Here is a 25,612-nt window from a genome sequence, read left to right on the forward strand (position 1 = left end):
CTCAGACAGCTTCAACACATTATCAGTTTATTCGCTATAGTTTAGAAAATGGTAATAAAATATGAGCAGAACTCAGTTGATATTTGACTGGTTTTGTCCGTCCTTCTGTTAGACTGTCTCACACATGAATTATGTTGAATATCTGTCAGCTGTTAAATTTAACTACAAAATTAGATAATACCAGTGTAGCTCAACCAATCACCAAGCAATGCTTCATTGTGTTCAGTCTGTGTGTAAAAAGAGCATTAGCAATTAAAGAAAACACACTTCAGCAAAACATGATCATCTCAAAGTGTCCCAATCATTGTCACTGGTAGTCTCTGGATGAAGAATATCTGGGTATAATATGTCACAGTTTACTTTATTTTGCTCTCCTCACTTACATTAATGAACTATAGTGTCCTGATCACACTAGTGAGAATATCAAAACTTATATCTGGTGTCTGAATAATGTTTGGTTTGCCTGTATATTGTGTTTAAATAAGTAAAGCACAAGTACCTCTTCATAATTATGGACGTTTTCAACGGTTTTCCAGGACTTTAATTTCAAGAAGTCAAATTCAAGCACTTTAAGCACTTTGTACGAACTCTGCAATACGTGCAAACAACACTTATGTGTGCTATGATAGTGCGGCTGTGCGATGAACTGCTCGTGATGTTCCTAAATGAAGGTATTAGATAAAAGCATCTGCTAAATGAACAGATGTAAATGGGGAAAAGGTGACGCTGGTTTTCACGGGCCGAATGGAAAGAACTGACATGGCGTGCGAGATAAAGGAAGAGGAGAAGCGATGAAGAATGTGCAGCAAATATGTGTGTTTCCAGTCAGTCATGTGACCGAACAAAGACCGGCGTCTCAAAAATACAAACCAGAAAACACCGTAGTGTGTGTGAGCTCAAAACAGTGTGTGACTGTAGTGTGTGTGACCGTAGTGTGTGTGACCGTAGTGTGTGTGAGCTCAAAACAGTGTGTGACTGTAGTGTGTGTGACTGTAGTGTGTGACCGTAGTGTGTGAGAGCTCAAAACAGTGTGTGACTGTAGTGTGTGTGACTGTAGTGTGTGTGACCGTAGTGTGTGAGAGCTCAAAACAGTGTGTGACTGTAGTGTGTGTGACCGTAGTGTGTGTGACCGTAGTGTGTGTGACTGTAGTGTGTGTGAGCTCAAAACAGTGTGTGACTGTAGTGTGTGTGACTGTAGTGTGTGACCGTAGTGTGTGAGAGCTCAAAACAGTGTGTGACTGTAGTGTGTGTGACTGTAGTGTGTGTGAGCTCAAAACAGTGTGTGACTATAGTGTGTGTAACCGTAGTGTGTGACTGTAGTGTGTGACCGTAGTGTGTGTGACTGTAGTGTGTGAGAGCTCAAAACAGTGTGTGACTGTAGTGTGTGACCGTAGTGTGTGACTGTAGTGTGTGACCGTAGTGTGTGTGACTGTAGTGTGTGAGAGCTCAAAACAGTGTGTGACTGTAGTGTGTGTAACCGTAGTGTGTGTGACTGTAGTGTGTGAGAGCTCAAAACAGTGTGTGACTGTAGTGTGTGTAACCGTAGTGTGTGTGACTGTAGTGTGTGTGTGAGCTCAAAACAGTGTGTGACTGTAGTGTGTGTGACTGTAGTGTGTGACCGTAGTGTGTGACCGTAGTGTGTGAGAGCTCAAAACAGTGTGTGACTGTAGTGTGTGTGACTGTAGTGTGTGACCGTAGTGTGTGACCGTAGTGTGTGAGAGCTCAAAACAGTGTGTGACTGTAGTGTGTGTGACTGTAGTGTGTGAGAGCTCAAAACAGTGTGTGACTGTAGTGTGTGACCGTAGTGTGTGTGACTGTAGTGTGTGAGAGCTCAAAACAGTGTGTGACTGTAGTGTGTGTAACCGTAGTGTGTGTGACTGTAGTGTGTGAGAGCTCAAAACAGTGTGTGACCGTAGTGTGTGTAACCGTAGTGTGTGTGACTGTAGTGTGTGAGAGCTCAAAACAGTGTGTGACCGTAGTGTGTGAGAGCTCAAAACAGTGTGTGACCGTAGTGTGTGACTGTAGTGTGTGACCGTAGTGTGTGTGACTATAGTGTGTGAGAGCTCAAAACAGTGTGTGACTGTAGTGTGTGTGACCGTAGTGTGTGAGCTCAAAACAGTGTGTGACCGTAGTGTGTGACTGTAGTGTGTGTGACCGTAGTGTGTGAGAGTTCAAAACAGTGTGTGACCGTAGTGTGTGACTGTAGTGTGTGTGACCGTAGTGTGTGAGAGTTCAAAACAGTGTGTGACCGTAGTGTGTGACCGTAGTGTGTGTGACCGTTGTTTATTTTTATAATAATAAAGTTATATGAAATATAAACATTTAAATGGTGGCTGTCATAAAAACCTGCCAGATGTATTCAAACATGCATTCAGAATGTAAGAACATTAAAAATGATAATGAATATGTAATATGGTGCATATATTTAGCAGAATGCTCCTCTCTAGAGTTAAATGTTCTCGCTGACTGACGAGTTTATGGTCACATGGTTTTTCTGAGGTAAATGTGACGTTACATGACATCGTTTACAAGCTGTTTTACTGACGTCTTTCCACAGTTGAAACACTGATTGAGCGACTCCATGTCACATGTTTATCTCGCTGTAACTGGTGTTATTAAGGCGGAAGAGAAGGTCATGTGCTTCTCTAGAGCTGAGCCAGAGCGATCTCACGCCACAGCGACAAAACTGTTTATGTTTTTGAATTTCGTAAGAAAATGGACGTAATTTGAAATCTGAGACTTTGTTTCATATCAATAGTAACAAAGCACAAAGATGATTGGATGGGATGCGCTACAGTGTTCCATTCATTCATCAGCTGAGAACAGGAGGACTAATCGATTCTTGGGATTTAAGAATCGATATCGGCTCGTAAAAATGAGAATCGAGTAAAATCGAGAAATCTTTTTTTTTTTTTATATATTACCCAGCCCTGATGAACAGGGTGACATTCCACTGGTTTTGTCTCGACCTCTGAAGTCTTGACCTCATGAAAGGCCAGGTCTGAGTGACGGTGATGCGCTCGGTGTGTTTGCAGGCTTCAGATGATGAAGTATGAGTGTGTTTCGCACCTTTGGTGATGCTGAGAGTGTTGTCGCCGCTCGCTACGAAGTCATACAGCGCCACGAAGAGGTTGGGGTCGTTCTCTCCGGGTCCCGCCAGCAGATTCTCCTTGGAGTTCCAGCGAGCCGCTTCAGAGAGACCCGGAGGCTCGAAACCGGGCCGCTGGAGAGCTTCTGCAAACACATCAAAGGTCAAAGGTCAATACATGCCAGTGTAATTCCCATTACTATAACACAGAACAATCTGACCAACGTAAAATAAATATTTACAAAAAAATTCTTAAAGGTGCAGTGTGTGATATTTAGGAGGATCTGTTGACAGAAATGCAATATCATAAACATAACGATGTTTTCAGTGGTGTATAAAGACCTTACATAATGAAGCGTTATGTGTTTATTACTTTAGAATAAGGCATTTCTCTCTACACACACCGCGGGTCCGCTTACATCCACATGTTTCTACGGTGGCCCTGAACGGACAAACGCGCTTCATCACTATGTTGTTCTTCGTGATAAGAAGCTTCAGCTAAAGTCAGCGGATTAAACACTGACACAATGATGAACAAGTCACAATAATATTCACAATAACATCGTTTTACTGAATAATTAAGTAAACATAATTTCTTAATTTATCTTTGTAAAGAATCCTCATTGCTGAACTGGCTACTCTCTGCTGTCTCAGACGACGACATCACTTCCTGTCGGCCACCGTAACTTCTGTTGGGTGCAGTTTGCAACCTCACCACTAGATGGCGCTAAACACCACACACTGCACCTTTAAGCACAGTTCAGTAACGTTCAATCATCATGAGATTAATGTGACAATGCAAAAGTTTGAAATAATTTAAGATTTTTCAGTGTTTCTGAAAGGCTGCATTTATTTGACCGTAAAAACTGAGATATTAGTCCAGTGTAAATCAGCTGTTCTCTATGTGAATATACAGTAAAGTGTACTTTATTCCTGTGATCAAAGCATCATTACTCCAGTCTTCAGTGTCACATGATCCTTCACAAATCACTCTAATATGATGATTTGATGCTCAAGAAACATTTATGATTATTATCAGTGTTGAAAACAACTCATATTTCTGTGAAACCTTGATTCACTATCATTTAAAAGTTTTGTTTTTTTAAAGAAGTTGATACGTTTAATCAGCAAGGACACATTAAACTGATCAAAAGTGACAATAAAGACATTTATAATATTACAAAAGATTCTGTTTCAAATAAATGAAAATTTCCTTTCATCAAAGAATCCTGAAATATGAAGCATCACCGACATGTGCGATTTCTCAACTGTTCTCAAATACATTTTTGTGCTTTGATTCAGGGCTGGAACTGATGGAGATCCACCCGATAGCAACACACACACCCCAGATGTTTTCAGCAGTAATCATCGGCCGTCACCACAGCTGTGTGTGTCACATGGGCACACGAGTCCATCTGAACATTACTCGCCTCTCTTTAATCAGTCATTTCACACAATCCTGGAGAGTTTCCACATTCCAACAGAAAGGAAACATCAGAACACTCCCGTTGGTCATTCCCGGAGTCTGACAGCGTGATCAAGACTGCACAGAACAACATGAGAGTCAGCAAATAATGAGAGAATGACAAACTATTACGACAACAGTGGAGAACTTCTGATAAAGGGACGTACAGGAGTATATCAGATGATGTAACTAGTCTATCACCGTATTTAAATGGGCTTTCTGCGGTTCCCTTCAGTGGCCCTGTCCCAGTCAACATGAGCTCATAAAACTGCTCGAGATACTGATGATCATACACGAATCGGACAGACGTTTTGTCGCCATGAACTGCTCATTCTTTGCTTCACGGCAAACTCAGATCCATCACTATGATCAAACCTGCATATTTCTGAGATAAAACATCAACATATGACATCAGACCAGACGATTCTTCAACTTCTGCCCTGATAATGGTCCGTGTCACACTCAGTTCTTCTATTTATTTCCATTTTTCCCTTTAATTTATTTGAGTAAATCACCGATTAGGACGGCCTATCATTTGAAAAGCTTAAACACTCGATAATCTTCCAGTGAAACGGGACATTGTAGCACTATAGAGCCACTTTGATACTTTGTAAACTGTACAGTATACTTTGATACTTTGATACTTATTCAGGGATACTTTAAAGCCTACATTTGTGTGATAACTTCAAATTTGGAACAAAACTTGCTTAGACATTATGCTTTGGTTTTCTAGCAACTTTAGAGTCCGAACTATTTTGTGAAATATATATTTTGTATAACACTATTATATGAGAGCTGAGCTGGCAAGTGTCGTAATAGTTTGTCATTCTGTCATTATTTGCTGACTCTGATCCCTGGAGACACTGAACAGACAGCTGAAACACATCTTCTCCGTGAGCACTTAACCTCAGGGAAAATCTCTCCTTTGTCCTTTAAATCCTCGCTCTTTGGGCTTATGCTACTCTGACCAATGCCGGACCTTCGTATTCTGAGCACTTCTTGCGTTGTTTCTTGCCTCTTCACGATGACTCGCTTCATTTAGTCCTAATTTGTAAGTCGCTTTGGACAAAAGCATCTGCTAAATGACTAAATGTAACATGTAAATGACATCACAGTTTTCTCCAGAGCGGCTGTATATACACAGATGAACTAAATGAACAACTTTTTTACAACAGAACTGACCCATCACTGATCTTCCTCAAGCTGGACTGAGACGCTATTTTCTTCTGGACACAAACTGTGTTGCATTATTCTCCTGTTATCTCTGTAAAGCGGCTGTGAAACACTGTGTGTTGTGAAAAGCGCTATAAAGGTGAGTTGACTATTAAATAAATGTTTAGTTCAGTACATTTGCTCTACAGTAAACGTCTATAGCTTTTCTACACTCTTCTTCAGTGTTTCCTATAAAAAGAGACCAACGTTAGATCAGTATTTCCTGAATTACGACTATTGAAGTTCAGATCTCTATAGGGTTAACAGATGTTTTCCAACAGTTACTGGCGTTCAGTATCTCACAGACGGCTCATTATTGTTCAATCAGCCTTGAGTTGAAATCGAACACACACACACACACACACACTCAATAAGATCATTCAGTAAATGAGCTCAAAGATGCATCCAAAACTCTCTCTCCACACACACACACACACACACGCACACACCAAACTGCACGGCTCAATCCAGACAGGAATCAGATTTCCCAGTGTTTTCTCCTCCCTCGTTTTTTCCTCTCTTTCTTTTCCCCGAGCCAGTGTGTCTGGCTTTGCTCTCGCTCTTCCCCTCCTCCACTTTCCAAACACACAGAAGGAGAACCGAGGCCTGGGACTTTCACCAGTCCATCGACACAGATCCATCCGCATGTCCATCCGGAGCCCGAGTTCGGCCTCGGCCGCTCTGTGACTGAGATTAACACACACACACACACACACACACACACACACACACACACACACACACGTTCGCCCTCACAGTCGCTTACCTTCAAAGTAACAGCTGGAGGACGAAGAAAGACCTTTCTTGGATTTACAGCCCACCAATTTTAGACAAATTTCCAACATTTTCATTTGCTTCCCAAACACGTCCAAATCGAAAGATATAATCCAGTTAGTTTCTCTTTTACCCAAAGGAAAGTTCAACAGAAAGTAGCCAAAAGCATGAAAAAGTTGTGTATGAGTAGCTTAAGTCATGTAGAGCGTGAAGATAGACTCAGACACGGTTCTTCTTCATCTTAAACCCACTTCACCGCGTTCTTCTAGCGAGTTTCCAAAGTGAGAGGCTCCATTTTTTCCCCCGCTCTTCCCGTTCTTCTCGTTTTCTCTGTCCGGTGAGGAACTAGCCATCCACACGGATATATCCCACAACAACCACACGAGTGTAGGAGTTAAATCAAGCACTTCGACGATAGTGTTGTCTTTTTCATGGTGTGTGTCGTCTTGAGAGACGATCCAGAGGAAAAGCAAGAACTGATCCCTGCCAACAAAGAGGCCCTTTCAGGATCGGGGCCGATGACATCACTGCCGATGACGTCACTGGCCCCGCCCCCGACTGAAGCCTGCAGCATTATCTGCAGTGAGAGAGTGTAACTGGAATCTGCCTTTGTCTTTCCGCTTCACAGGCCCGTCCTACACACAGTGCTCAGGCTTAAAACAAAGGCACGGGGTCAACAGCATCTACAGAGAGCCAGGCTGAAGATCAGTTACAGATGCGACCCTGGACCACAAAACCAGTCACATGGGTCCAGTTTTGAAATTGCATCATCTGAAGGATGAATAAATAAGCTTAATAAAATAAATACAATTTTAAATGGTGGCTGTCATAAAAACATGCCAGATTTATTCAAACATGCATTCAGAATGTAAGAACATTAAAAATGATAATGAATATGTAATATGGTGCATATATTTAGCAGAATGCTCCTCTCTAGAGTTCATTATTCTCGCTGACTGACGAGTTTATGGCCACTGGATGTGGTTTTTCTGAGGTAAATGTGACGTTACATGACATCGTTTACAAGCTGTTTTACTGACGTCTTTCCACGGTTGAAACACTGATTGGGCGACTCCATGTCACATGATACGGACTTTGATAAGTTGTACTCCACCTTTTAACACACTTGCAGAAGCTCATTCATGTTTATTTCGCGCTGTAACTGGTATTTTGTAAGAAAATGGCCATAATTTGAAATCTGAGACTTTGTTTCATATCAATAGTAACAAAGCACAAAGATGATTGGATGGGATGCGCTACAATGTTCCATTCATTCATCAGCTGAGAACAGGAGGACTAATCGATTCTTGGGATTTAAGAATTGATATCGGTTCGTAAAAATGAGAATCGATTAAAATCGAGAAATCTATATTTTTTACCCAGCCCTGATCTTTACTCAATATCCTCATGATTTCTGGCATGGGAGGGTTCAGGAGGCTTTCCCCTCGCTCGCTGCTGACTGAGGATCATGATGCGATCACTAAATGAGTTAGACCTATCAGTCTGCGCCATCTACAGTTTCATGACAGAACTAGGTCATTTATTAACCAACGATACTAATACTAATCTAATTAACCTGCATAACATTTTATTGTCTGTCTTACGCACATTTTGTTCCAGGGCTGCAACTAACGTTTATTTGCAGAATTGATTAATCTGTTGATCATTTCTTCGAGTAAATGGATAAAAGAGACAAATTTTAAAGCCCTCCTGAAATCAAAATGTATGTTTCTTAGCTTTTAGTATGAATATGTTCACCTTCAGGTTATGAATGATCTGCTGTGTTCCAAAACAATGACAGAATTTGCATTTTAGAGATATAAGCATTCAGAACGTACAGTCTCTCACTTCCGCTAGAATGGATCATCTTCTGTCCAATCACATGCTCTCTAGAATCTGAAGCTCCGCCCCCTGTGCTGTAAACACCACCTGGCCGAAGCGAGCGCTGACGCGTCACGGAGGAGCATGTGTAGGAGTGTGTGTTCAGCTGCTCAAACGCTTGTGTTTTATCCCGTTCTCCAACTCTACGCTGGTGAAGAATGAAATGGCTAGAGTTTATTCACATCTCTACTGTTGAATCCAGCGTATCATCAGCGCTCGATTCGCTTCCATGTGCCGTCAGTCTGAGGGGTAAACTAAACGCCATTGGCTATTTAAAAAGGGGGAGGAGCCATTCAATATGTCTATTAAGATGCTCTCATATAAGTCCCCCATTCACAAGGCATTTAACCTAAAACGAAAATACGGTCACACTTAAAAGTGGCGTTTCCATTGTAATTGTGCTTGTAAACGAGAGTTTGCCTCGAGTAGATTAACAAAAAGAGCTTTGGCGAGAGTTACCCTTTCAGGAACAAGGCATACGCTTCCGGTTAATGACATCATAACAGAGTTCACCGGTATTTCTGATGTGTGAGTGGTCTGTTCCCGGTAAAAAGCTGATTTAACATTTTTAAATTTACCGATAAAGTCGTTCTGGCAATTTTACGGTAATTTACCGCGATTGCTGTGTGAGAGGGACTATCGTCACATTAAAATTTAAGGTCATATCTGATATGGTGCAACAAATGTCTTTAAACACGATACACCCAAACATGATTATTAAACTTCAAAGTCTACGATATAATTATATAAGACTCGCAGACTCTCGGTTTTAGAGAAGTTCATTTATCGCACATTTATCAAGAGATTGCTCATGATCTACTGTTGGTGTTTGTTTATAATGTGATGTAAGTGATTGCAGGAGTGCATGTTTTATCTTCCTCATCTTTCTGAATGAAAAACCAGCAATAGTAAAGCATAGACATTTCAAAATAAGAGTCCTAGGCTGGTTTATAATTAAAAGTCCTGCATTATGCATAAAGCTTTTTTTCCCGGGGTCATTATTTGTATTTATCTTGCATTTAATTCCAGGTAAACTCTTTTGTCTTGGCCAAAAACAGGAAGAAGTAAGAAAAGTCTATTTCCTTATAAGAATATAAGATTTTTTTTTTTTTCAACATGTACTGCGTTAGATTAAACTGGGCACTTGCATATTGTTGTCCTACTGTTAGTTTAACTGCTTCTATTGGTCTCATTTGTAAGTTGCTTTGGATAAACGCATCTGGTAAATTAATAGATGTAATAAATGTAAATGCAAAAATGCAAAACCTGTTGTTCAAAAAGATGTTCAAAACTTGCATTGCAGTTGCTTAGGTATTAGGTTTTCGGAGTGGTTTATGTGGTTGCTAGGGTGATGTACGCGGTTGCTAGGGTGCTCCGATCTGCTGTTCAAGAGTCCTGCATTAACTGGATGTTCAGAAGGGTTTGTCATCTGCTCAGACCAGAGCCGGGGTTGCAGAGGCAGGTTTGGAGAGAGAGGGGGAGGTGACAGATGTAGAAACATGAAGCACATTTCTCAGAGATGAGCTCATAGAGATCATTTATATAATCCACTCTCCGCTAGCTGACGCACACCATCTCTCGCGGTCATTAAACACACACTCCTTCCCAGCTCCACCAGCGGCGGCGTCTCGAGCGCTTCGCATGAGACGCGTTTATTTCACTGCGAAGCGTTTAGTTAAACAGAGGGTTTCATCATGAGCCTAGGAATGGAAACATGATCCAGGTGTGCTGACACACACACACACACACACACACACACACACGTCAGTTAGTCTTCTGTCCGACACCCAGCTGAACCAGTTCAGACTCCAGTTGTTTGCATGAGTGCTGGTTTAGTCCTCCAGCTGCAGGTCAGACTACAGAATTAATAGTGTTCCACGCGGCTGATAACCAGGGCTGTGCCGGTAAACTTGACAACCGCAGAGTTTGCCGTAGACATGTGTGTGAATAATGTTTTACATGAATACTATGACACGAGTGAAGCACAAAGCTTTGTTTACAAAATAAATAATAGGTTAGCAATTAAATGTTACATCGCAGCCCTGGAAACGTTTGGATTCATGACGAATGAGAGAGTTGTGCGTGAGCCCATAACTTTAAGCTTTGTCGGCTTTGAATTCTGGTTTGCGATCTGGTCTCCCGATTATCAGCGAATTTAACAATATTCCATTAGTTATTCCATATAGAAAGCTTGAATTGTCTACTTTTAAACAAAAACAATTCAAAACAAAAATAAACCGACTAGCTATAGTCTCTGCTTATGTAATCCGTATGAAGTGTGCATCTCTCTCTATAGGCGCGCTCACTGCGAAGATGACGAGTCCGCATCACCAACTTCATCTTTGCAGCCGACACTGACACAGAAAACACTAGTTTAAAAATAAACAATTCAAATGTCTTCTTGCTGTATTTGACACATTCATAATCATTACTTTTGCCGGTTCTCTGTGACAGCTGTTATGTGCGTTACTGGCAGCGTCACCCTCCGGTTACATGAACGCGTCACCACCGCATCAGCACCAGAACATGGAGATTTTATTTTAGAGAATATTCGCACAACCCTTTTAGATATTCTACAATTAAATCAACTAATCGAATATTCAAAAATCGTGACTCATCCCTGGAATCTCTTGTTTCTTTTCCCAAATCGTCACTCACCCATTTCCGAAGGGGATTATAAACGTTTCTTCCTTGGTTCGCCTTTAATTAGGCCTATTACTGTCGTATGCTTTACTGTGCTGAAGTAGAAAAACGCTGCAGGAATGATAGCCTACATTTTTACTTGTACGTCAAATTCCTTTTAACACAGTTTGTGCTTGTTATTAGACATGGTAAGGAGCGTCAAGTTTAGTTGTAAAGCGCGTTTCACACGCGCGGGTGATTATAGTTTGGCTTTCTCTGGCAGCGCAATATCAAACACAGCCTAAATGACTCGCCCTTGTGGAAGATGAAATTCGCAGAATTTAGTAGAAACAAGTATAAAACATGAAGATATCAGAAAAGAGGTTGATGGTCTCTGTCCTGCTCGTGTCCCACACCCCTCTCAGAGCGCAGAGCGCCGGCTATATCACACGTCTTAGTGTGGAAATATTAAACGAAAGGTTTTTTTTTAATATAGATTCAACTTTATTATATTATTTAAGTCACCAGTATTTACTGATATTTATTTCAATACTTTACAGGCTTTAGTGTGTTGTTTCTTTGTTTCGTTTTTTTATTTCAAAACAACCTCCCAAACACCGCCGGTAGTTGGTCCATTACCACCGTCACAGCCCTATCGATAACTGAGCCTTATTACACGGCTCTGTGGAATGCTTGATTCTGATTGGTCAATCGCTCCATCCAGTGGTGTATTATTCCCAGATAACAGCCTCTGAGAACAGAAGCACAGGCTCATCCGGGTCACTGACGTCAGCAGCGCTACACACTCGCTGGGAACCGTTGTGGAATCGTGGAAGTTTTGCGTTTGGTGAGCAAATAAAATATTAAAACTCAGTCAAATCAATATTCTGTGAACAGTTATTTAACTATGCCATCCAGTATCGTGGACTCGCTCTCTCGTTTCATACAAACGCAGCGGCGGCCATTTTGTGGCTATTGTTTTGTTCACTGTTGGATTATAAGATACAAACAGGCACAGCAAGGGCAGCCCAAGTTGAACTTAAAATATAAACATTTAAACGGTGGCTGTAATAAACACTTGTTTTGTTGGATATTTTCAAACATACAGTAAATACAGAAGCCCTGAAACGCAACGAAAAAAAAAAAAAAATCCGTAAAAAAATAAAAATCTAGTATTTCGAGATTAAAGTCGAAACGTTTAGAGAATACAGTCTTCTGTAGAAGCTGCGTGTGTGTGCATTCATAACGGCGCGCGTCCACTGGTTTCCAATTCTGAATTGTGTGTTTGTCTGTGTGTGTGTGTGTCTGTGTGTGTGTGTCTGTCTGTGTAAAGAAATGCACTTGTGAAGTCGAACTGCCTCGGACATGGATCTACACAAAATAGTAGCTTTTTACTTTTATCTGGGCTTTCAACAAAAAGAAAATTCGAGGTGCCAATCTACCAACATGCATTACCATGGCGTCGCCTATACGAGCACAGACTCCGCTGGAGTAGGTTCACAATCTGGTCGAAGCTTTATGTGGCAGTGTTTTTGACGTGTTTTCGTGCTCGTCTATAATAGGCGACACTATCTGGGTCGAGAACACTTAACAGTAACCGCACTGATTCCCTCTTCACCGTTCTGGATACATTTTAAGTGCATCATTCTGTATCCAATCATTTGGCCGGATCCCGTGATTTCCTCAGATATAATAACCACTGGTGGTGGTTGAGGAGAGATTCCCTGAAATGATTGTAAAGCGCTTTTAAGTGTAGGCCTACAGTAAACATATGAAAGTGCTATATAAATGCCTCATTCATGCATTCATTCATTCATTCAAGCTGGATTTCTTGATCCAGTCTGAAAAGTGTTTTCGCCTGTAGGCTAAAGTCTGTTTCGGCGCAGTATATTTTATAACGTCCTACAGCCTAATGCCATATCGGTAGACCTGTAGATGTTAAAAGCCAAGATAAAAGTAAAGCTATTATTTTGTGTAGATCCAGTTTACACACACACACGCGCACACACACACACGCACACACGCACACACACACACACGCATGAATGCCTGTGCGGCAATGTGAAATAACGGCAAGCACATACGCAACTTCTACAGAAGATTGTATGTTTCGACTTTATTCTCGAAATGTTTCGACTTTATTCTCGAAATGATAGATTTTTTTTTGTAGAATTTTTTTTTTTTTTACAGAATTTTTTTATTTGTTTCCGTTGCGGTTTCAGGGCTTCCGTACATATTAAAGAGGTGAAGTATAAATCTAATGACTCTATATATCCTAGTGCATATGTGTGTCAGAACGCTCCTCTCTAGAGTTAATGTTCACATTAAAGAGACTTTGAAACTATGACTTTGTTTCATATCAGAAGTCTCTAAGCACACAGATCATTGCGATTATTGGATGGCAGAAGCTACTAATGACCGTTTAGTGAAGTTTTGCTCACATTTACAGACTAAAAGATTGGGATAGTATATTTATTATATATTTATTTATTTAGAGACCCCTGATATGATTGTAAAGCACTTTGGATGTACATATGAAAGCGCTATATTACATAATTATTTATAATATAGCTATTAGCTAATATAATATAATATAATACACAAGCCTTTATTTCATTTGAAGGAAAACATTTAAATGGCAGAATGTGATTGAAATTTTTAATTATTGCAGTTCTCTCAAATAATTGTGATCAGATTGGATAATCACAATCAGACGATTAATCTGTATTTCCCTTAAGTATCGCGCGCACACACACACACACACACACACGTGCGCACACACACTCTCGTAAGCACTACTTTATGCAGCCCATTGTGTGTCTCGGACAGGAACAGTTAAAGCTGAAGTACCAATCCAGAGAGAGTTTGGTGAATTCGCACTGAACTGCAGGCCGACCAGCAAATGCTGTGATCAAATAAATAATCAATAATATCTTCCGGAGAACAAACACACTGATATGAGAGCTGATCATAACACCAGTTATTCCTGATCCAGACTCTGTCAGATCACTCCTCTAGTCCCGCACACACTCATCCTGAGGACATATCCATCCGCCTCAGAGAAGAGGACGACAGGAGAGCTGACAGGTCTCACCACGCCTGAACAAGTTCATCCACACACACTCACACACTCACACACACACACTCACTCACTCACACACTCACTCACTCACACACTCACACACACACACACACACACACACACACACACACACTCACTCTCACACACTCACTCACTCTCACACACACACACACACACACACACACTCACTCTCACACACTCACTCACTCTCACACACACACACACACACACACACACTCTGGCTACGTTTACATGCAACCATATTCCCTTAGTAATGGGGTAAGTTCATAGGCGTCGATTTCGGGGGGGACGGGGGGGACGCGTACCCCCCAGATTTCGTCATGAGTCATTTTGTACCCACCACTTTTAACTTCCGTCCATATTAATTTGACTTTTGGTTCGATTTTTTGACCGTTTTCAGTGGTTGTGAGGAGCAATATGAGAGAGAAATTTGGTAATCATTGTCTGACCCAACAAAAAAAAACATTATAATATTCATTTTATTTTATTTTCCGTGTTCGCATTTATGAGGGAAAAAACAACGTGTCAGTTCTCGGTTACAGACGTGAATCATACGGTGACGCATTGCTGCCACATAGGCCTACATATTTTTTCACCTCAATTATGTCTACTAACGAGATCTTATGTCGTTTTAAAATAACGATGCATTTTAATTGTTTATTAATTAACTAGTCTTTTCTAAATCAGTGTAGGCTGCCTGCATACATATCTCCACATCTCCGCTGTAATGTAGCCTAGATGCGCCTTTCATACGGACAGGATTACATAATCAGATGGTAGCTACCGTATTTGCTTTCGATTGGATTTTTTTTTCGTTGGTGGACATTTTTTTTAGTAACTTTATAGTTATATTTCTCATGTCTGTGAGGCTTGTCTATACACTGTTTGTCAGTTCATTTTTGAGGCGCGCTCCAATTCACAGAGATCATGAAAGCGCGCCCTGTTCGTTTTATTTTATTTTACAAAGGCACACCGTTTTCTTGTTGTTGTGAGTTTACACAAATAAAAGTAGTTGCGACTGATGTATTATTATATTCTGTATGACCAGAAACGGAGTATTTTAAGTTGTTTCCACTGTTGATAGGAAAATGCGAGTGATGGCACCGGCGCCTCCATCCATGTCATAGTGCGCGCTCCACACTCCGCACAAACACTTGGATATGCGCTTCATAATAGCAAACATTTATCTAGGTTAACGTTAGAGCGAGCGGCCATGCCAGACGGATAATCCTCTTCATGTTTAACTAATCAAATTCTGTTGCATTTTATTGCGCCAGTTTGAAAAGGGCGGCTGAAACACTTAGCCTATACAGATAAACGCCCAACGCTGGTGTTTTTCTTTAAACAAATTCGTTTAGGCTTTAAAATAAATATTGTTTATGGGCTAATTAATGCCACAATAATTTATTTATTTTATTTGTTTTGCATTGAATACCATTGAATATTTTCATTGAATGCATTGAATATTTGCTATGCACCGCTATGCCATCCTCCCATAGAAAGACACGTTAAGAGCCACCTATTTTCCTTATAATAAAGGGTTTCTATGAAAGGAAAACGCTTAATGTATAATTAAATGCATTGCGTTCATATTCTTTATCACTGAAGCTTTTTCTTTATTATAAGGGTGTATTATTCCATTAAAAGGGACTGTTTATAAGGTGACAATCCGTTATACATCTTGAAGATTTTTGTATTGTATTGTATCTTCTGTTATAAACACGAAGATTGACATTTCGTTAATAAAACAAAATAAAAACACAAGGTGTAAAAAATAAACAACTTAGGCTATGTTCTGTTAGATGTGTTTTGACTACTTTTTGTTTAATTATATCTCTAGTTAATGAAGATATAGCCTATTAACAATCATTCATAATCATTACTTTTACGAAGTGGACGAGCGGAGCAGAAAATTCAGAAATGCGCTCTCCACTCACGAGCTCTGATCGGAACAAACCCGAACCTCACTGTCTGCTGAATTGCGCAGAAACATCAAAATATAACCAGCTTTTTAAAATGGTTTTTAAAACTAAACACTATTTTAGCACAAATTATGAGCTTATTGGCGATTTTTTTATAATTATTGACAAAATTAGAATATAGTAAAAGTTTTTTTTTTTTTTTTTTTACTTTTGGGTGGGCCTGTTGAAAAGTGGGGCCGTGCCTGAGCTACAGGACATCGTCTTCCAAAACATAACCTGCGCGAAAGAGAGAAAAAAATGAATGCGTCATTGTACCCAGCACTTCTGAAAATGCACTTCCGAATGCGTCTCTGTCCCCAGCACATTTCAAACCAAACTGACGCCCATGGGTAAGTTCGTGTGAGTTTGTGTGTGTGTGTGTGTGTGTGTGTGTGTGTGTGTGTGTGTGTGAGTGTGAACGCCTTAATCGATCCGATTGAGCTCGATCTGAATGAGATTTCGATCAGATTGAAAGGGAAGGGTTATTCCTCTTCTAATCTGAACACATGAATCACTGCAAACATATGAAGATGACCTCACAACACGCTCATACTGTGAGGATGCAAAAGTTGTACATGTTTTGCAGAGCACTGACTCCAGGAAGGCAGCTGGGCCAGATGGACTTGATCCTGGTTTGTTCAAAATGGCAGCAGAAATGATAGTGAAACCAGTCACTTATATCTTTAACCAGTCCATCAGATGCAGTGCCTATATCGTGGAAGCAGGCTTACTCACACCATTACTGACATCTGGGGAGCCATGTGATGCAAATAATTATAGACCTCTCTCAGATCTTTCGGCTTTAGCTAAGGTTTAAATCTGCTTTGTATTTTATATTGTAATTTATTGTCTTGCAACCTATGATTGAGCGTGCTATACAGGACTCCCTTGTAAAAGAGACTGTGTCTCAATGGGACTTTTCCTGTTTAAATAAAGGTTATATATATATATATATATAAATGACCTCAAAAACATGTGTGACGTTACAAAAGATTTCTGTTTCAAATAAATGCTGTTCTTTTGAAATTTTTATTCATCAAAGAATCATGAAAAAATGTATCATATAGTTTCCAAAATATTAAGCAGCAAACGGTCTTCATATTCCTGAAGGATCATGTGACACTGAAGTAATGATACTGAACATTCAGCTTTGACATCACAGGAATAAATTACATTTTGATTTAATAGTTCGAACCAATAATGTAGAGCTTCTCTGGCCAGCCGTGGCGATCTCGATCACGCTACACCGGCTAGGGCTCCCAGCGATCACCAAAATACTGCAATCGAGTAAAAGCGATTATTTTGCCATGTTCTGTCTTGAAAGAACGCTCTAATTGTGTCGTGTGTTGTGAATGCACATCCGCCCCTCCCGAAGCCGTGAACTCTCTCAGCTTGACTGTTTAAACTGATAAGACTTAAAAAGAAGTGGAAATGATCAACTTTAGTTACGATGCAGTGCTGGCCCGACTGTGCTAGTGAATGCTCCGGCATGTCCCGACTCCTGAACGCCAGGGTTTCGCCGCTTGCCTTGTCCAGCCCATGCAGAGAGACGGGGAGAGAGGACGCCACTGAACACACACGCCGGCTGAGAGACGGGGAGAGAGGACGCAGCGCCGCTGAACACACACGCCGGCTGAGAGACGGGGAGAGAGGACGCAGCGCCGCTGAACACACACGCCGGCTGAGAGACGGGGAGAGAGGACGCCGCTGAACACACACGCCGGCTGAGAGACGGGGAGAGAGGACGCCGCTGAACACACACTGAACACACACGCCGGCTGAGAGACGGGGAGAGAGGACGCCGCTGAACACACACGCCGGCTGAGAGACGGGGAGAGAGGACGCAGCGCCGCTGAACACACACGCCGGCTGAGAGACGGGGAGAGAGGACGCCGCTGAACACACACGCCGGCTGAGAGACGGGGAGAGAGGACGCCGCTGAACACACACTGAACACACACGCCGGCTGAGAGACGGGGAGAGAGGACGCCGCTGAACACACACGCCGGCTGAGAGACGGGGAGAGAGGACGCCGCTGAACACACACTGAACACACACGCCGGCTGAGAGACGGGGAGAGAGGACGCCGCTGAACACACACGCCGGCTGAGAGACGGGGAGAGAGGACGCCGCTGAACACACACTGAACACACACGCCGGCTGAGAGACGGGGAGAGAGGACGCAGCGCCGCTGAACACACACTGAACACACACGCCGGCTGTGGGACGGGGAGAGAGGACGCCGCTGAACACACACTGAACACACACGCCGGCTGAGAGACGGGGAGAGAGGACGCAGCGCCGCTGAACACACACTGAACACACACGCCGGCTGAGAGACGGGGAGAGAGGACGCCGCTGAACACACACTGAACACACACGCCGGCTGAGAGACGGGGAGAGAGGACGCCGCTGAACACACACTGAACACACACGCCGGCTGAGAGACGGGGAGAGAGGACGCCGCTGAACACACACTGAACACACACGCCGGCTGAGAGACGGGGAGAGAGGACGCAGCGCCGCTGAACACACACGCCGGCTGAGAGACGGGGAGAGAGGACGCAGCGCCGCTGAACACACACGCCGGCTGAGAGACGGGGAGAGAGGACGCCGCTGAACACACACGCCGGCTGAGAGACGGGGAGAGAGGACGCCGCTGAACACACACTGAACACACACGCCGGCTGAGAGACGGGGAGAGAGGACGCCGCTGAACACACACGCCGGCTGAGAGACGGGGAGAGAGGACGCCGCTGAACACACACTGAACACACACGCCGGCTGAGAGACGGGGAGAGAGGACGCAGCGCCGCTGAACACACACTGAACACACACGCCGGCTGTGGGACTGCGTCTTGGAGAAAGTTTTTAAATGATTGATTTGATTTTAATCTGCATGCTAAAGTGAATCAGTGTTTGCGGGGGAATTTCCCGCATTATAAGTGGCAGAGCTGCGGGAATTATTAAAATACTCATTGAAGTATTATCGGTTATAACAGTAGCCTACACATCTTTTTCCAGCACTTCATTTAAATGTTATTTTTAATGTATTGAGTAGGGGTGCACCGAAATTTCGGCCGCCGAAAATTTTCGGCCGAAATGGCATTATCGGTTTCGGGCCGAAATAAAAAAAAACAGCCGAAAACGTTTAACTGAAAATGAATGTCACCCGCCCCTTCCATCCGTACGCAAGAGCTTAGGTTTCACTCACGGTCGAGCTGTTATCACGCGTCTGCCTATCAAAGATTAAGCATGTCAAAGGGCTGTCACTTATTGCACAATCGATCGGACAAACCAACACAAGTTTCGAAAACGAAAATAGGGAATCGATTTTAACGGCCTTCTCTCGGAGCGCGTCCAGCTCGTCACTACAGTATACGCTCGCAGCGAACGCGCGTCACACAGCAACTGCAGGTTCTGACACACACACACACACACACACACATAGCCTATTTCTGCATAATATAGTGCATAATATGTAGCCTTCAGTAATGCTTTTCATTGATGTTATGGCAGTCCACATTGCTGACTTGTGCGCCCTCTTTACGGTCGTCCTAATGCCTGTTTAGTTGTCCGTGGATTTGCCGTTGAAAACGGATCAACGCCAAATATAGGCAATTTACTAACGATTCAATGAACACTTAGCCTATGTCTCAAAAATATATGTCTCAGGATTTATTTTTCACAAAAGTGACAGCCCTATACGAGAGGACACCAGAGTTGCAATATGTAACATTTGTTCTGCAAAAATCTCCAAAATTGTGGATTTTTTTTGCACAACTTTTAAAAAACTATTTTATTTGATGGAACATAAAACTTGAAGAATAATATTATTTGGTATTATTATTTATATTTATTGTTAAAAATATTTTATGTTTTGTTATGTAACTGTTAATAAAATTTGATTATTATATTGTGATTTTTCATTTCAGATCCATTAAATTCAAGCAATATATACGGTTTTTAAAAGAAGCCATTTTCGGCTTCAGTTTCGGTTTTCGGCCAAGAGCATCCTAAAGTTTCCGTTTCCGTTTCGGCCCAGAATTTTCATTTCGGTGCATCACTAGTATTGACCAAAAATGTTTTTGTTCATCCTTTAAAGATTGTCCCTATTTATAAAACTAAAAGTTTCAAGAAGTAGGAAAACTCACACTTATTTAAAAAATACAACAACAACAAAAGATTAAATCACCATTGTAAACAGTAGGTGGCTGCAGAGGACGCTTACTGGCTATCTTCACTCCCTCATATCTACTTTGTCACTCATTTTGCTTTTGAATTAATATTAAGACATTATGAATGATAGTTAAAGTTAACTTGATCTAAACACCTCAGATTAAGCTCAGTGCTCTGCCATCCCACAGTGCTCCCAAACCCTTCCTGTAGAGCTCAGTGCCGCTGCCCTCAGATGCGGGTCTGGAGCCTGGGAACTTACAATAAAACTGCACATTGTAATTTCTGTACATTAAGTCTATTTATTATCAAAGCATTTGTCAGTAATACAGTTATTTGGGGGGAAAATGTGAATAATTGCATTGCAAGGTGATTTAAGGTGTGCCCCTGAATGTTCTGCTTGCGCTCATACAATTTTAAGTCAGAGGATACAGCGCTCCTAGTGAAAAAAGTTAGTCTGGAGCCCTGCATGTGACCTCACAATGCTCATGTGACCTCACAACACGCTCATGTGACCTCACAACACGGTCATGTGACCTCGCAACACGGTCATGTGACCTCACAACACGGTCATGTGACCTCGCAACACGGTCATGTGACCTCACAATGCTCATGTGACCTCGCAACACGGTCATGTGACCTCGCAACACGGTCATGTGACTTCACAATGCTCATGTGACCTCACAACACGGTCATGTGACCTCACAACACAGTCATGTGACCTCACAACACGGTCATGTGACCTCGCAACACGGTCATGTGACCTCACAATGCTCATGTGACCTCGCAACACGGTCATGTGACTTCACAATGCTCATGTGACCTCACAACACTGTCATGTGACCTCACAACACTGTCATGTGACCTCACTGCGGCTGCGGCTGGATGCAACCGATCGGCGAGAGTAGCCGTGTGCAGGCGGGGAGGAGCTGCAAACGGAGACGTGAAGTCGGACACTTTCTGGTTCCCGTGGTGACCGCTCACGTGGTGTTTGCATACTTTGCCACAGCTGCAGTGAAATAAATGCAATATTTGCCAAATAATACACAGATGTTTCAGAGACATTTTCATTCAATACTTTATGTACTGCTTCATACAGCGTCTGTTTGAACAAGAATAAAGTTCAACTATCAATGAAGTGGAGTCTACGTTTTTTAAGCAGTTTTAATTTGATAAACATGACACGATATAACATGACAACGACATAAAAAGAGTGTTTACTGTTATAATAAACTGATTTGAGAGCTTTAGAGGAACTAAAGGTGTTCGAATAAACACGAAACACACGTGATCGTTGTCATGCAGTGAATCCGGCCAATCGTGGAACAGCTGTGTCGTCATCAGCCCTCGTGCAGCCCAGTGCAGCCGCTCTTGAGAAGCTGCGCTGGCTGAGTTCTCCGGCTACTCTCGAATTGCTCTCGTGGTACTTTGATGGCATACGTCACAGTCACGTGGCGTCGGCACTGTATCAAGTTGGACAAAATTTCTAACCGGCATGCACTGCTTTAAATCAGCCGCCGATCGGTCTGCGCAGAGCTGCATGAAGTCGAACAAGCCTCATGTGACCTCACAACACGCTCATGTGACCTCAAAACACTGTCATGTGACCTAACAACACTGTCATGTGACCTCACAACACGCTCATGTGACCTGAACACATGCATCATTGCAAACATATGAAGGTGTGACCCTCACAACACGCTCATGTGACCTGAACACAAACGCATGAGCCTGGACTGACCGTGAACGGTGAACACATTGCAGTTCTGCGCTCCGGGCCGCGCCGCCTCCCGCTTCCCCGAGGCCTTGATGAAGGGCAGCGCCGGCAGACTCGGTCTCCGCTGGTCCCCGACGGGCTTCCCCGGCTGCTGCCCCATAAGGGCCCGACACACACACACACACCGGATCCCGGTCCCGACGAGTCAGAGTCCAGCGCCGGTCACGCATCCACAGCCAGATCCAGAAGCCTGTGCGGGTCTAACCACAGATCACACGTTTAAACGCTTAAAGTGCATAAGAGGAGACATAAGCTGTGTCCCTAACGGCGCACTATACACTACGCACTCATAATAATATTGTATATAATATTGTAATAATAATGCATATCAACAATAATAATAGTGTCATTCTCACGTGTCAGAGGAGGACGTAACATCAGTCTTCACGGTGATGACGTCACTGAAACCTCCACATGATCAACAGAAGGGGTGTGCTGATGAGCTGTCAATCATAGTGACGTCACGCTAATATGAGTATCTCCAGGCCACATCAGACGCGTCAATACTTCGCTCAGATATGCAGATGTGCATGAAACTACAGTCAATTATCATCGTTATTCACTTGAAGAAGTGTCCAACAATAACTTTTTAAATAGCAGATCTTCGACTGTGATTGTCAAGACTGATTAGTAGTGTCACTCATGTTACTACATGTAGTAATAACTACTTAATTACGTTTGCAGCAGCTGTAAACAAGCACATCGACGATGAGATTTCAGCTAATTAAACACATGTAGGTGTAAAACAGAGTCTGTACTCTCGCAGAAACTCTCACACGCGGAGTTATCCCGAGTAAACCCTCGGTTCGTGTAACTCTGACTTGTAGTGTATAGTTGGAGTTAGTAGTAGTTGAGTCTCTCGTCACTTCCGCGTGCAGTTCTCTCTCTCTCTCTCTCTCGAGATCCTGAGGCGAATATAAACGCTCTCCGCGCAGTCTTTATGCCTCTCCTGTCGGGCTCGTTTCCTCACCGAACATTCCCTGCACTCTTCCGCAGTGTTTTAGTGTTGGTTCTCGCCATGTCTTCCTTTCATTTCATAACTTTCAGCACTTTTCTTGAAGTCGCTCGTCGTCGCAGGAACCGCCATATTCGCGCACGCGAGCTCCGCTCGTGACGTCACACGCACGCCGCGCTCGACAGGCACCTGGCTGCAGCCTGCAGATCGGGGGCGGGGCTGCACCTGGGGCGGGGCTGCACGTCTCGTCCCGCCCACATCTCTTCTCATTGGTTAGTGGCGTCAAGTCATGATGACGTCGATTCTAGCGGGGTTTCATCATGGTTTTCATCTAGGCCTCTGATCTAGGCAAGCTACTCTTTTTTCTGCTTTAAATTTAATTACAATTTTTAATTCTGAGTGGCGTTTAGTGTGATGTTAAAAGGAAGTATTTTAAAAATAAGATCGTGTAACTTCACTCACCATATCACACAAATAACTAGGGCAATGTTGTTACACAAAAGCATCGTGTGTATAGTATAGTGTGTGTGTATGTATATAATATATGTATATATATATATATATATATATATATATACACACACATATATTTCTATGAATAAATCGATTAAATGTAAACTATTATTATTATTATTATTATTAATAAGTATACATTTATTAAATTAAACATGAAACTACATTCAATAGTAATACAAATTCAACAAAATATTATTTGTCTTCAAGCTGGATGAGAACATCGACTGGTTTATCTTCCCAACATGGATATACCAGGACACTGGGTGGTTTGTGTAGTGTTTATCTGGGATAACTCATGTCTGCATGTTTAGATACTTTTTGATATATAAACTGCAATAGTCTTTCGGTGTAGATATTGTGGCATATCAACAGATGATGAAGCTGGAGAGCATGACATTATTTCCCTTGATCCTCTGCAAGTCATTGAATCAGGAGGAGCACGCTCATCTACAGGTGGTCCCAGTTCAGAGATTGTGCTCGGTCCTAACCACATTTTAATAAGATTGTGGCCATTAACATGTGGGGTTTTATGTGACTTGTTCATCTGACTTAGGATCTAATTATTTTTACAGATCACTTCTTTTGTAAAGTGTCAATGAAAATGCTCATATAATACTCCAGTTCTGGTTCTGCCCCACACTCCAGTTCTCCAGTTCTTGTTCTGCCCCACTCTCCAGTTCTCCAGTTCTGGTTCTGCCCCACTCTCCAGTTCTCCAGTTCTGGTTCTGCCCCACACTCCAGTTCTCCAGTTCTGGTTCTGCCCCACACTCCAGTTCTCCAGTTCTGGTTCTGCCCCACTCTCCAGTTCTCCAGTTCTGGTTCTGCCCCACTCTCTAGTTCTCCAGTTCTGGTTCTGCCCCACACTCCAGTTCTCCAGTTCTGGTTCTGCCCCACACTCCAGTTCTCCAGTTCTGGTTCTGCCCCACTCTCCAGTTCTCCAGTTCTGGTTCTGCCCCACTCTCCAGTTCTCCAGTTCTGGTTCTGCCCCACTCTCCAGTTCTCCAGTTCTGGTTCTGCCCCACACTCCAGTTCTCCAGTTCTCCAGTTCTGGTTCTGCCCCACTCTCCAGTTCTCCAGTTCTGGTTCTGCCCCACACTCCAGTTCTCCAGTTCTGGTTCTGCCCCACTCTCCAGGTCTCCAGTTCTGGTTCTGCCCCACTCTCCAGTTCTCCAGTTCTGGTTCTGCCCCACACTCCAGTTCTCCAGTTCTGGTTCTGCCCCACACTCCAGTTCTCCAGTTCTGGTTCTGCCCCACACTCCAGTTCTCCAGTTCTGGTTCTGCCCCACACTCCAGTTCTCCAGTTCTGGTTCTGCCCCACTCTCCAGTTCTCCAGTTCTGGTTCTGCCCCACTCTCTAGTTCTCCAGTTCTGGTTCTGCCCCACACTCCAGTTCTCCAGTTCTGGTTCTGCCCCACACTCCAGTTCTCCAGTTCTGGTTCTGCCCCACTCTCCAGTTCTCCAGTTCTGGTTCTGCCCCACACTCCAGTTCTCCAGTTCTCCAGTTCTGGTTCTGCCCCACTCTCCAGTTCTCCAGTTCTCCAGTTCTGGTTCTGCCCCACTCTCCAGTTCTCCAGTTCTGCTGTAACTGTTTCGTCACAGAAGCACTGCACACATCACGTCTCCTGGGCCTGGGCATGAACACTGCGGTGACGATATTACAGTACTAATATTAATGTGAATAAATGACAGTAAAAGCATTGGAAATGGTTTCACTTCCTCCAGGTGTGTTGCCTGTGTGCACGGCCCCAGCTGTCTCAGTCCGGGTTGCCTGTGTGCACGGCCCCAGCTGTCTCAGTCCGGGTTGCCTGTGTGCACGGCCCCAGCTGTCTCAGTCCGGGTTGCCTGTGTGCACGGCCCCAGCTGTCTCAGTCCGGGTTGCCTGTGTGCACGGCCTCAGCTGTCTCAGTCCGGGTTGCCTGTGTGTACGGCCCCAGCTGTCTCAGTCCGGGTTGCCTGTGTGCACGGCCCCAGCTGTCTCAGTCCGGGTTGCCTGTGTGCACGGCCCCAGCTGTCTCAGTCCGGGTTGCCTGTGTGCACGGCCCCAGCTGTCTCAGTCCGGGTTGCCTGTGTGCACGGCCTCAGC

The 25,612-nt window shown here is 43.2% G+C and overlaps 1 protein-coding gene across 2 annotated transcripts in view; it reads right to left on the bottom strand.

The window, feature by feature from the left end:
• abl1 (c-abl oncogene 1, non-receptor tyrosine kinase) overlaps positions 1-23,177 on the bottom strand; it is a 42,494-nt gene extending 19,317 nt beyond the window's left edge. Inside the window, exons 1-3 of one of the 2 annotated variants that reach the window (XM_084415410.1) lie at positions 22,416-23,177; positions 22,024-22,259; positions 3,070-3,234 (exon numbers count right to left, since the gene is read on the bottom strand). In XM_084415410.1, coding sequence (XP_084271536.1) covers positions 3,070-3,234; positions 22,024-22,159 — 301 coding nt within the window. In that variant the 5' untranslated portion in view covers positions 22,160-22,259; positions 22,416-23,177. Of the gene's footprint in view, positions 1-3,069; positions 3,235-6,531; positions 7,101-22,023; positions 22,260-22,415 lie in introns of those variants that run through there. The other variant, XM_084415411.1, reaches the window with a different exon arrangement.
• Between the last annotated feature and the right edge of the window lie 2,435 nt (positions 23,178-25,612).

The sequence above is a fragment of the Rutilus rutilus genome, assembly GCF_951802725.1.
Source record: "Rutilus rutilus genome assembly, chromosome: 7".
Classification (NCBI taxonomy): domain Eukaryota; kingdom Metazoa; phylum Chordata; class Actinopteri; order Cypriniformes; family Leuciscidae; genus Rutilus; species Rutilus rutilus.